This window comes from Podarcis filfolensis (assembly GCF_964270895.1).
Source record: "Podarcis filfolensis genome assembly, chromosome: 5".
Taxonomy (NCBI): domain Eukaryota; kingdom Metazoa; phylum Chordata; class Lepidosauria; order Squamata; family Lacertidae; genus Podarcis; species Podarcis filfolensis.
In genome coordinates this window covers 74064950-74077591 of record NC_139608.1, presented here as the reverse complement: position 1 = coordinate 74077591, position 12642 = coordinate 74064950, and the positions used below count along the sequence as shown (strand labels likewise).

General features: G+C 42.1%; 1 protein-coding gene and 1 long non-coding RNA gene across 3 annotated transcripts in view; one reads left to right on the top strand and one right to left on the bottom strand.

Moving 5' to 3' along the window:
- The window catches only part of BICC1 (BicC family RNA binding protein 1), a 108497-nt gene that overhangs the window by 91486 nt on the left and 4369 nt on the right, over window positions 1–12642 (top strand). The window contains exons 14-19 of the mRNA XM_083614597.1: window positions 733–889; window positions 1902–2067; window positions 2818–2857; window positions 4204–4358; window positions 7218–7374; window positions 8026–8186. Coding sequence (XP_083470723.1) covers window positions 733–889; window positions 1902–2067; window positions 2818–2857; window positions 4204–4358; window positions 7218–7374; window positions 8026–8186 — 836 coding nt within the window. The remainder of the gene's footprint in view (window positions 1–732; window positions 890–1901; window positions 2068–2817; window positions 2858–4203; window positions 4359–7217; window positions 7375–8025; window positions 8187–12642) is intronic.
- Window positions 6764–12642, bottom strand: part of LOC310763047 — a 75163-nt gene continuing 69284 nt past the window's right edge. For both annotated transcript variants that reach the window (XR_014548427.1, XR_014548428.1), the window contains one exon: window positions 6764–7350. This is a non-coding gene — a long non-coding RNA (uncharacterized lncRNA). The remainder of the gene's footprint in view (window positions 7351–12642) is intronic.

The window sequence follows — 12642 nt, the reverse complement described above, 5'->3', positions numbered from 1 at the left end:
TACACATGAGTTCGTCAGTAGCTTAGCTTGGAATAAAACAAGCCGTGCTTCATTATAGAAATGAGCCTTGGGCTTGCATGCTTTCCCTCCCCTTAGTTGGAAAGGGAGGAGTTTTAAATCTCCTGTCCCCAGTTTATTCTAACCTGCAGTTTCCTGAACTCAGGCAAAATGGGAAAGAAGGGAATATATGAGCTCAAGATTCACGGCAGCTTTCACTTCAAACAGCAAGCCATGCTTTTATATTACATATGAGCCAGACCAGTAAAACTGCTCAAATCGAGGTTTTTATATTGCACTGTAAAATTCAATTTCTTAGTTTCATGGTATGATGAATGATAGAGGTGCAGTATGGTTCACATAGCTTCTAATATTACACCTTCAAGTTTGTATATGGCTGCTATAGGTCTCTGTGTAGTGCTTTGCTGAAAAGTTTGGTAACAGAAATTCTGCACCAAGAAAATGTGAATCATTCTTTCCCTATACAAATGATATATGAGCATGCTTTGTGTTTTTATTACAAAGTTCTGCTGCACATAGTGACTGTGTTTAACTATTTTTTTGGAAAGCTGCAAATATCCTTCATAATAAATTGAAATGCCCAAATCTTCAGCGGAATCAATGCTATAGAAGGATCTTGGTGGCTATCGAATCAGTTCCTATAGTGACCGGATTTGTGCTAGCTTTAAATCATTCCTGACAGATACATAATATACAGCTCTTTGTTCTTCATAGGTTGCAATGATGCCTTTGTGGAGGTGGGCATGCCAAGAAGTCCTTCACATTCAGCCAATGCCAGTGATCTCAAGCAAATGATGAGTTCCTCCAAGCAATCCTGTGCAAAGAGGCAAACAGTAGAACTGTTGCAAGGCACCAAAAACTCTCACTTACAGTATGTCACATTCATAAATATGACTTTATAAAGTACAGGGAGGCAGTAACATATTTTACATGTTCTGGCGAAGGGCAGGTAGCTCTGCCATTAATAACAGTCTTACTCTGGAGTTAAGGCTCTGCCCTGAAGTAAGAGAGCTTCTCAGAATTCATATGGACATGGTGATCTCTTGATGACCCATGTTTGACATGTTTTGCTTCATTGAAGTGCTACCTGCATGCTAATACTTAACAGAGAGTCTCTCAATGTTACCATCCCCCTATTGCAGTAGAGATTCCCTAGGGCTGAGAAAACAAGGCTTGCGCAAGGCTACATAGCGAGTGGTGAGATTTCAGCAGGGAATTTTGTGATTTACAGGTCAGTCTCATACCCACCACACTAGCTCTCCAAAAGAAATGTGTGGGGTTCACAGCATACTTTCCTCAAGACAACTCTTCAGTAACTTTTAAGGCAGGCTTTTTAATATTGTCATAATGATGTAGTTGCGACTTCTCAATTGGATGTGGGTTATATTCCTCCCTTTGCTTAAATGTAGGGAGCAATGTGACCAGATCAGTACACACCAATAAGTTGGCCCACACTTAAATAGCCTTTTCCACTAATCCTTGGTCTGTGACACATGGGCCACAAGGAACATATTCATGCACTCTTAGATCTACATACCTCCAAAGATGCTCTCTTGGGAAACGAGTGAGCCAAACTCTCTTATTCACACTTTGAATTGAGTTTTTTGGGAAGTTAATGCAAATAATACTGGTGGCCGTGGAAGCTAAAGCCAACATTAGCAGACTGCTTGCTGCGTCACCTCTGAAAAAGCAAGCTTTAAATTCTGTACAAAGTTATTATTTGCATTCCAGTGCTTAAAGATGAGTACCTAATCTGTCTTGTCCTTCAAAAATGTTTTCTTTTCCTGTTGCTTTAACTGAGAACAAAACAAATGCTGTTAAGATCTCTGAGCACTTTAAAAGCAAATCCTGCTCCCTGAAAGAAACCCCTCTCATCTTTACAGCACCACAGAGAGGCTGCTTTCAGATTCTGAGCTGAGTGGTTCAGAGAACCCAGTGGCTGATAAAAAGGCTCCTGGAAGTGAACGAGCAGCTGAGAGGGCGGCAGCAGCCCAGCAGAATTCTGAAAGAGCGCGCCTTGCCCCACAGTCGTCATATGTGAATATGCAGGTACTGAGCATGTGGTAGCTTAAGCCCAAATTGTGGTGAAAACCAGGAAGTGGCCAGATCTGGACTCCAATTACTCTGGCTCCTTCAGCCCTTATCTCTCTCTCTCTCTCTCTCTCTCTCTCTCTCTCTCTCTCTCTCTGTGTGTGTGTGTGTGTGTGTGAGAGAGAGAGAGAGAGAGAGAGCCTTCTTAAAATGCACACAGTTAAAATTCCACCCTAAGAAGGATTCTGCATGTGCCAGTCTACATATGCCTGGTCCATAATTGCAAAAAGATGTCCCATTATGGATATGGCAAGAAAAAGCAGGCAGCCAATCTACCCCAAGGGGGTTAGAGCTCATACTGTGGTAACTTGGTGATGGAACTTGGTGACCAAAGCAAAACTCAGCATGCATAAATTTTTCAGTGCTCCTGCAGCAGTAATCACATGGCGAAGAAGCAGTTTTTAGATCAGAGAACCAAACTCCAAATACCTTGGAAAAAGAGGCTGCATTTGAAAATAGTAGATTGGGTGAAGGTTTAGGAATAACTACAAAGCTATTTACAGCCCTAATTAGCTGGTTTTAAGTGAAAGTTTTAAGTATATCAAATGTTAATTGGACTTGCTGGCACATTGTTGTTCAGTGCTTAGTGTTCCCCCTAGACAAACTTATGGACCGTGATCAAAATCTTTGTGGCTTGGAGAGCAGAGTACTGGCATGACATTTAGTGAGAGCAGTGATTAAGCTGCCTTCTGTGTGTTTCATTTTTAGGCATTTGACTATGAACAGAAGAAGCTATTAGCAACCAAAGGTATGTGGGACAACTGTGACTTGCAGCATATATATCTGTTTGGTAGCTGAGCAATGAAAGGGTTCATGCTTCCCTCCCCTGCTGCCCTGAGATTTGGCTGGGTTGGTTGCTCAAATCAAGAAGCTGTATCGTAGACAACATGTTTTGCAATCCAAACTTCTCTGTGTATAAAAACTCTGGTTCTGCTGTTACAGTGTGGGAGAACACTGTAAACTTGAAACTTCTTGGTCCACAATAAACTTGTCTTGGGGCAGGTGGTTGGAAAGGATACATACTCATGTTTCATCGGGAACTTTGTTTTCAAGAAACACAGGCCTCATCTGCTACTGCACCATTTTCCTCTTGTATAATCATGATTAGCATGTGTCCCCTTTTGGATGGAGGGGATTGCCAACCGGCTGCGCATCCTGTAAACACAGGGGGAAAGTGTTGGGGGTTCAGTGCCTTCCATATTTCTAAGCATAAGTGACCGCAGTTGAAATGGGTGCTGCGTGCATATATTAATATGCACATCTGGCTAATCCCCATATAAAATATATGTGGAAGGATCACGGAAGTCATTGGCAAGTGGACCTCGGTCCTGTATACCTGAAGGAGTGTCTCCGCTCCTGTCATCCAGCCTGGACACTGAGGTCCAGCGCCAAGGGCCTTCTGGCGGTTCCCTCGCTGCGAGAAGTGAAGTTACAGGGAACCAGGGAGAGGGCCTTCTTGGTAGTGGTGCCTGCCTTGTTGAATGCCCTCCCAGAAGATGTCAAGGCAATAAGCAACTATTTTACTTTTAAAAGACAACTGAAGGCGGCTCTATTTAGGGATATTTTTAATGTCTCACGCTGTATTGTTTTTAATATTCTGTTGGAAGCCGCCCAGAGTGGCTGGGGAAACCCAGCCAGATGGGCGGGGTATAATAAAAAATTATTATTATTATTATTATTATTATTATTATTATTATTATTATTATTAGCAACACAGCATTCCATCATGAAGGTCTTGGGACTCACCTCAGTTCTCCATTTCTCTTTTCCAAATAGCCTCCCTCTTTCTTCTGCCATATATGCCAGAACTTCTCTATAAGGAATGAGATGTGCATGCATGTATGTACAAATGCCTGCAGCACACATTATTATATCTAAGATACTTAGCTTGTATGTGTTCTTGGAGCGCCATGGTTTCTCCTCACACATACAGAATCGTAAGCCCCTACAAGATTGGAGGTCATCACACCATCTCAGTATACGTGGAGGGAAGCAAAGGTTAAGAGCAACCTGTTTTGGCCGAAAGACGCCATTTTTATCCAAAAACGTACAGGGTTCATGCTTATGGGTATGCTGTCTTTTGTTTTCTTTAAGCTATGTTAAAGAAGCCAGTTGTTACGGAGGTGAGGACACCGACAAACACCTGGAGCGGGCTTGGCTTCTCCAAATCAATGCCAGCTGAAACAATCAAGGAATTGAGAAGAGCTAACCACGTGTCTTATAAACCGTCCATGTCGACAACTTATGAGGTATGCAAAACTGCAAATGAGTTTTACTATGCGTGCAAGAAACTCACCTGAACTTTGAACATATGTACCGATTTGCAGCGAATTTGAAGCTCCAAGGGTCTTAAGAAGGTGCAACTCTTCATTGATTTATGGAGTCTCTGTTAATTTTATTGGGTTTTAAAAACAGGTTCAGCATAGGCTGTACCACAAGCAAAGAACTAGAGAAATGTGGTCCTGTGGATGTTAAAAGAGTAAAAATAGTCACACGGGATCAATCCAAGGCTGTAGCTCTGTGGCAGATTCCCCAGTGTAGTCGGTGGTGATCACCTGTGTTTTTTTGTACAAGTGTCTGTATTTTCATTTCTAGCTTGAATGAATAATCATAATGGCCTGTTTTCTAGAATGCAGCCGCAACTAATTGCAGGCTTCACAAGGACTTAAAACTTGTCTTTGTGGCTTTCACAATAAGACACATGAGATAATTACTGAAGGTTCAAGGCCTATGAAATCTAAAGCGGAAAAAGCCGGGGGGGGGGGGGAGAGATTCTGCCTGTTGGCAACTGGATCCCAGCATGGACATGGTTCATGCCATGAGGTTAAGTTACATGGCAAGTGCAATACAGATTCCCACAGGGAATCATTTTGCAGTGGCTTCTAGATGGAGAGGGGATTGTAGTGTCATGATCTACTGTGGCTTCCTGGTAGCAGAGCTGTGGTACTCTTGGTTGACAAGGAGGGATGAGAAAGCAAGAGTAGTCATGCAGCTCCCCTGCTCAACATTTCAAGGTCTTCGGCATTGTGCTCCTCCTACAGCAAATTTTCATTGTGGTAACACTGCAAAACACTCAACTTTATAAAGGAGCATCTCTTTAGATATGATGCCAGATCTTTACCAACACCAAATGTATATGGGTTTTGCTGCCATTTGAATTTTCTGGGGAGTGGGGTGCAAGGGATTCCCCCATGACAGTGTTAACAGTGGCAGGGTGGAAAGTCTACTGTTCAGTTGTCTAACTGATAGGTGGAAAACACTCATGGCAGAAACCGTGCTTTCTCTTTTGCAAAGTCAAAACATTGCATTAAATGAGATACAGGCTTTTCTGTGAACCATCTTCACAACTTATGAATAGGATGTAAATGATAAAAATGGATTTTCAGGAACAGGCTTAGTTTGGCCACGCTGTTCCTCGTACTGTATATACTTTTAGCAGATAAATGTTGACTCGTGTGTTTCACATTATCTTCCAGCCATTTTACTTGTCTCCCTTTTTCACAGGAGTTTATTAGGAAACTAAAAATGTTTTCTGTCTCTGAGTCACTTGGCTGTAGCCCAGAAGCAAACCACAGCCTGGGTTCCTTGCTCTGTAAACTATTTCTTCAGAGACTCCGCCACTCATTGTTTTGCTTTGCTTGAGACATGTGGGCAAAATAAAAACCATGGATCCCTTTGTTTTCCTGCTTATACTGGGCTGTTTTCAGAACTTCCATTGGTATTAGAAAGCACTTCTGTCACGGTACCTTACATCATTGATTCCAAAATTATTAGCCCAGGAGTTAACCAGTGAACTCTGGGAACATGTGGGTGTGGTCACAAAGTCTCCAGTGGATCACATGACAATCTCAGTGTGGTGAGGAGCATTCCAGGTCATAGTTAAAGACTGGCCCTGTGAAGGCACTGTTGCATTAGGATGGTGCCATTTTCTTTTTTAAAAAGAGCTTCACAGGTTTACTTGTGATACGGGTCATGAGTTTCTTTCCCTAAAACCAAAGTTATGGAGATGTCTCTTACAAAAAATGGGAGCAAGCCCAATAAAAAGGAAGAGTAGCGTTGAAAAGGGTGCCAAACATATTACAACCATGTTGGTGATTGATGTGTGCTTCAGTGATTAGCTACTGCCAAAATGAATGACTAGGTGGCACAACCTTGGTTTATTGCATAACTATGGTTGCTTTTTTTATTTATTCGATTTATATACCACCCTTTATCCAAAGATCCCAGGGCAGTATAATAATTTATGCAGCATAATAACAAAAACATAACACACAGCATGATAATAAAATAATCATAACAGCCCCTAGGACTTGCACCCACCCACACATTTAACCAACTATGGCTGAAGGCCCGAGCAAAGAGGGATGTTTTCACCTGGCGCCTAAAGGCATGTAATGAAAGTGCCAGGCAAGCCTCTCTGGGGAGAGCATTCCACAGATGGGGAGCCACCACAAAAAAGACCCATTCTTGTGTTGTCACCCTCCAAAGCTCTCAGGGAGGCAGGACATAGGGAAGGGCCTCAGATAACAAGCACACAGGGTCCAGGTCAGTTTGTATGAGGAGAGATGGTCCTTAAGGTATTGGAGGTCCTGAGCTGAGTAAGGTAGTGTGTCCTCCATATATGCCAGTGAGTACAGAATCCTGTTGGTTGCAAGTATTTAGTAAGACCCCAGAGCCCAAAGTAAGTACTCAGCAATATATCCTAGTGCAGTCCTTGCTGAACTTCACCCCTTCAGGCCTGGGTGTTCTTCCATGTCAAGAAATGCTCATCTATCACCTTTCAGAGGTTGATAGTTTACACTTCTTCTTGATGTGGAATCATTCTGTATAGTGGAATTTTATTTTTTAGAACTTGGAAATATAGAGAAATATGTCATTCTGTTCCACTAGTGAGAAATGGGATTAAACAATTCTCTCTGTTTTCTCCTCCTCCTCTCTTTATCTTGGCCTATTCCACTTGCTCACCTTCCTAGGGTGGCTCCCCTACAGGGGTGCTCTCCTGTAAAAGAAAAGAAAAAAGTCATTTCAGGGTGACCATTATTTAAGGTTTATAAGGAGCCTTCTCCCAGTTTTCAGGTTATGCTTATTCCTTCTTCTCTTTCTTGCAGGGTTCATCAATGTCTCTCTCACGATCCAACAGCCGGGAACATCTAGGAAGTGGTAGCGACTCTGATAACTGGAGAGATCACAATGGCATTGGCCCAGCAGCCCCTGGCGACTTTGTTTCTTCCATTGGCAGCCCTAAAAGGAAACAAAACAAATCAAGTAATGATTTTCTGCTTTTTTTTTTTTTTAACTTGAGCATGACTTCTATCATGCACTATCATTGGCTTGGCTAAAATTTTGTCCCGAGTCTAGCGGAAGCAAAGTTGGTTATTTAGTTCAGCCTGTTAATTGCGAGTGTTAAAATCCTAGGACAGAGTTAGAAACTGGGTGTGTGGCGGTGGGGACAGGCTGCTGAAAAAGGCTGCCCTGAATCATGGGTCTCCCCTTTAACTCTGTAATGTGTGGATCAACTTCATGGCCTGATGTCACCATATTGAGTGTTGCCATATTTCCAACACCACATCATTGATTGATTGGCTGCTGCTGCTAAGATGAGCAAATGCTCAGTGTCACAACATTTAGGATGCTGTGTAAGTTGAAGCACACAAATCAAAGGTGGGGGGAGGGGGCCTTAATGCAAGGCTGCCCTATTCAGGAGCAGCCCCACATGTAGTTTCAATCTTTGACTTTCTTTCGTAGCACTTCAGTGAAAATATTACGGCTTGATCATTTGCCTATGGGTGGGCTGGGGTTTAAAGTCTACCTGTCACAGCGACTTATGCACAGTTTAAGTAGTTCAGTGGGATATCTTTTAAAAGTGAAATGCAAACTGTTTGGAAACTCAAAGGTACTTCCTCTCTAAACTTCCAGCTGAACATTATCTCAGCAGCAGCAATTACATGGACTGCATCTCCTCGCTGACAGGAAGCAATGGCTGTAACTTGAACAGCCTATTTAAGGGATCTGACCTGCCTGAGCTGTTCAGCAAACTGGGTTTGGGCAAATACACAGACATATTCCAGCAACAAGAGGTCAGTGTCTGGAAAAGGCATTTTTTTGTTGTTGTTCCTGCTAGAGTGTTTTGATTACTTTCCAAACTAAATCGCTCAATTGCTACCATCTGCTGCGCTTTCATTTACTATTCTGTGAAGACCACATATTCATTCCTTGAATGTAGGAATTGCTAGCTTCAAACCTCAAGTGTTTTCAAAGCACTGTGCTGAGAGAAGCAACTCTGGTTTCCAGTGTTTGCAAGCATATGTGGACGCATGCTCTGTAGTGCATTGGCATCCAGCTTGCTGTATGAGTGCTTCATGAGTGATACCGTGCGTCAGTGGCTTGTGACACATCTACATAAGAAACAGGAGAGCCTCTGGCCCTGCCTGTTGTTATCAGGCCATTGCCTCTACTGCAGCATAGTTTACAGTTTACAATTTATTTACGGCTATTAGCCCATAAAATATGTACAAACATAAAAACACAGGGACATAAAAACAGATATATCCGACAACAGAAGGTGAACACCACGATGCAAGGGTGGGTCATTGAGCAGAGCCAAGTGACAGCTTGGGGCCAGGAGAGCTCCAAGGGACAGATCACAGAAAAGGAAAACTGAAGACGAACTCCGACATGCACTCTCATCATAACAGTTCGATTAGTTTTGATGTTGTTGTTGTTTTTTGGTGGTTTTTGAGTGTGAGACAACCGCATTCAGAAATCTCGCCACCTGCAGAGTTACAGAAGGATCTGTATCCTGCAAAAGCAGTGCGGCGTGTGACTCAACAGGCCTGCCAACCAAGCGCAGTAAAGCAGGACCCAGGAATTTAGCCCTGGCTATGCTATGTAGGGGACAGTTGAACATTATATGTGAAAGAGATTCAACAGTTTCCCCGTCACACTCGCATAGCGGAGACACCAAACCCTTGGAAAATCTGTGGTTCAGCAGGTTCGATGGAAAGACATTGAATCTTGCACGAATAAATGCACGTCGGTGTGGTACTGATGAAAGAGATGGCATGTATGATGGGAGGCCAAGTGGTGGGGTTATTCCGTGATACCTGGGGGTGCAGCATAGTGCTGCTTGCTTCCCAGCTCAACATACTAAAGCATGGGTAGCTAACATGATAACATGATACATGGGTAGCTAACATGTTGGACTACAGGTCTTGTGATCCTGGAACACTGACCATGCTGCCTATCAGTGATGGTTATTGAAAAATGTAAGCTTTTATCCCTGTACATAGTTTGAACAAGGCACAGAATTCAGCTTTCATTGGACAAAACTTTGATTGCCTAGACACAAATCTGGTATTTTGTGGCATGGCTTACACAAAAACTCAGCAAAGCCACTGGTCTCCTTTGAAAGGAAAGGCAGGATATATTGATGATGATGACGATTTATTTGTGTCCCGCCCATCTGACTGGGTTGTCCAGTCACTCTGGGCGGCTTCCAACACACATATAATAACATAATAAAACATCAAACTCTATACTGGACTGCCTTCAGATGCCTTCTAAAGGTTATATAGTTACTTATCTCCTTGACATCTGATGGGAGGGTGTTCCACAGGGTGGCTGCTACTACCAAGAAAGCCCCTCTGCCTGGTTCCTGGTAGCTTCACTTCTCACAGTGAGGGAACTACCAGAAGGCCCTCTGTGCTTGATCTCAGTGCCCAGATTGAACGATGGGGGTGGAGACGCTCCTTCAGGTATACAGGGCTGAGGGTGTTTAGGGCTTTTAAGGTCAGCACCACCACTTTGAATTGTACTCAGAAACTATGATGTTATCAAGTGTACCCAGGAGTAGCAGTACCTAATCCTGTGGGGATTGTCTTCTGCCAACTGAATTACAAAAAGAGTGGGCCATCTTTAGCTCAGGTACATTGGCCACATTCATATACCAAATTCTGCCTTACTAAAACCAGGATATTTGTGAGCTGCTTTGCTCATGCTTTGCCCCTCCACTCCCTTCATGAAAGCAGGGGAACAAACTAGGAAGCTGCAGTTAACCATAGCTTCCTGTTACATGCAAACTGAGAAACTGTGGTCAGTGGCTTCCATAGAAGCCTGGATATGAAACCGTGACTTAAACTTGACATATGATTCTGGCTTGTTTGGAATTCATTAACCACAGTTCTTAGTTTGCACATAATAAACTATGGTTAACTCTGTATTTCTGGCTTGTTTACCCACTCACACAAAATAAGTGAAGCAGGAGCCAAGGGGCTGCATGTGAGCATCCAAATCTTGAGCCTCTCCTGGCTTGTTAAACTAGAATATAATTGTGCCATCTGTCTACCAGCCTGCCCTCATCTACTCAATATTGCTACTGGCCTTCTTTCTTATTTTTGTAGTAGACTCTTGCAAAGAGGTATGCCATCTGGTGGTATAGATCTGAAGGCTTACCATTTGAAAATTCTGAAATTCACATGTCTTTGAGAATACACACATGTATGTGTTCAGGATGCTGGATATGTGAATGCCCTTGAAAACTTGCTTTTCACCCCGTGGTTATTTACATGAACAATTCAGCAGCACACATAACACTGTCAGATAATTTCTTAGCACCGATGTGTTAGCTCCCAAGATGGAGATTGTAGCTGCTTTCCTCCTCCCGGGCTTTTTAGCTTGGTGCAGCACAGCAGCTAACCTGGCATTTTGGAAACTGGGCTCATAGTTAGGGATTTGCATTCTTAACTACTACCTGCAACCACAGGACAAAGCTTGCTTTACAAATCCTGGTTAAAGAGGAGAAGTCTTAACTGATCCCAGGCAACACACTAAGCTAAGCTGCTGAGCTGCACTAATCAAAGAAGCCCATCGAGAAGCAAAGAGGATACCTGTTCCTTTTTTAAAAAAAAGATATTTATTGAAGTTTTACAAAAAAAAGAAAATTACAGAATAAAAATAAAACAAGAGAAAAGAAAAGAAAAAAATACAAAAAATACAAAAATACATAGAAAAAAGATACAAAATACAGAAAAAATAGATAGAAAAAAAGATACAAAATACAGAAAAAATAGATAGAAAAAATTAAAAGCGAATCAATTTTTTCATATCTAAAATTTCGTTTGCTTGTTTCCTTGACCTCCTCACACCTCCCTTTTTTGTATTCCCGTTCACATAGTCAGTTCAGCAAATCCTTACCCTCTTTCATTTATCTTAACTCTATATCTTAACATATTATGACTATATATTTTCATCCATTATCAATCCATTTTTACATATTCTTATTAGCCTTGTTGCTAATGCCACTTAATTTCAATCCAGCATCATTTTAGCATTCATTAATTTTACAATATTTCTGCAAATAGTCTTTAAATTTCTTCCAATCTTCTTCCACCAACTCTTCTCCCTGGTCTCGGATTCTGCCAGTCATTTCCGCCAGTTCCATATAGTCCATCACCTTCATCTGCCACTCTTCCAGGGTGGGTAAATCTTGTGTCTTCCAATACTTTGCAATAAGTATTCTTGCTGCTGTTGTAGCATACATAAAGTTCTATCCTTCTTTGGCACCAATTGGCCGACTATGCCCAGGAGAAAGGCCTCTGGTTTCTTCTTCATTATAGATCATCTCCCAGAAAGCCTTGATCTTTGGGCACGTCCACCAAAGGTGAAAGAATGTACCTTCATTTTCTTTACATTTCCAACATTTATTATTGGGCAAATGATAGATTTTTGCAAGCTTGACTGGTGTCATGTACCACCTGTATATCATTTTCATAATATTCTCTCTTAGGGCATTACATGCCGTAAATTTCATACCTGTGGTCCACAACTGTTCCCAGTCAGCGAACATAATGTTATGTCCAGCATCCTGTGCCCATTTAATCATAGCAGATTTAACCGTTTCATCCTGGGTGTTCCATTTCAGTAGCAAGTTGTACATTCTTGAAAGTATCTTAGTTTTGGGGTCTAACAGTTCTGTTTCCAATTTTGATTTTTCCACCTGGAAGCCAATTTTTGAGGATACCTGTTCCTCTCCAGGAGCCAGCATGTTCACATGGACACTGTAAGTTGTACACTGACCTACTGTGCTGTGTGAACCAGGCCATTGTTTTGTTTTGTTTTTCTGGGACAGGCATTTGTAATGCATTTAAGACAGAACTTGGGTAAGCGGAGATTTCACACCCTCATTAACAAACTAGAATTGATCAAGAGTTCATATAAAACTCCTGTAAAACAGACACTACATTATTTAGTTAAAGAAATCAGGCGCAGATACATTGCCATCTTAAAGATTTAGCATTGCATTAAAGGAGATTTCTGTAAGGACCCTATGAAATTGGATGGACAAATCCATTCAGTCCAGCAGCACCATTGCTGATCAGCAGGTAGGCTTGAATTGAGACAGAGTGTTTCCTTGCTCAGCTTGTTGGTTTATTTTCTCAATCTTGGAATGTATGGATAGGGTAGAAAGGGTGTTGAGGTTGTTCAGCTCTTAGCCCGTTTCTCATCATTGAGGTCTTGACCTACACACACTTCTAA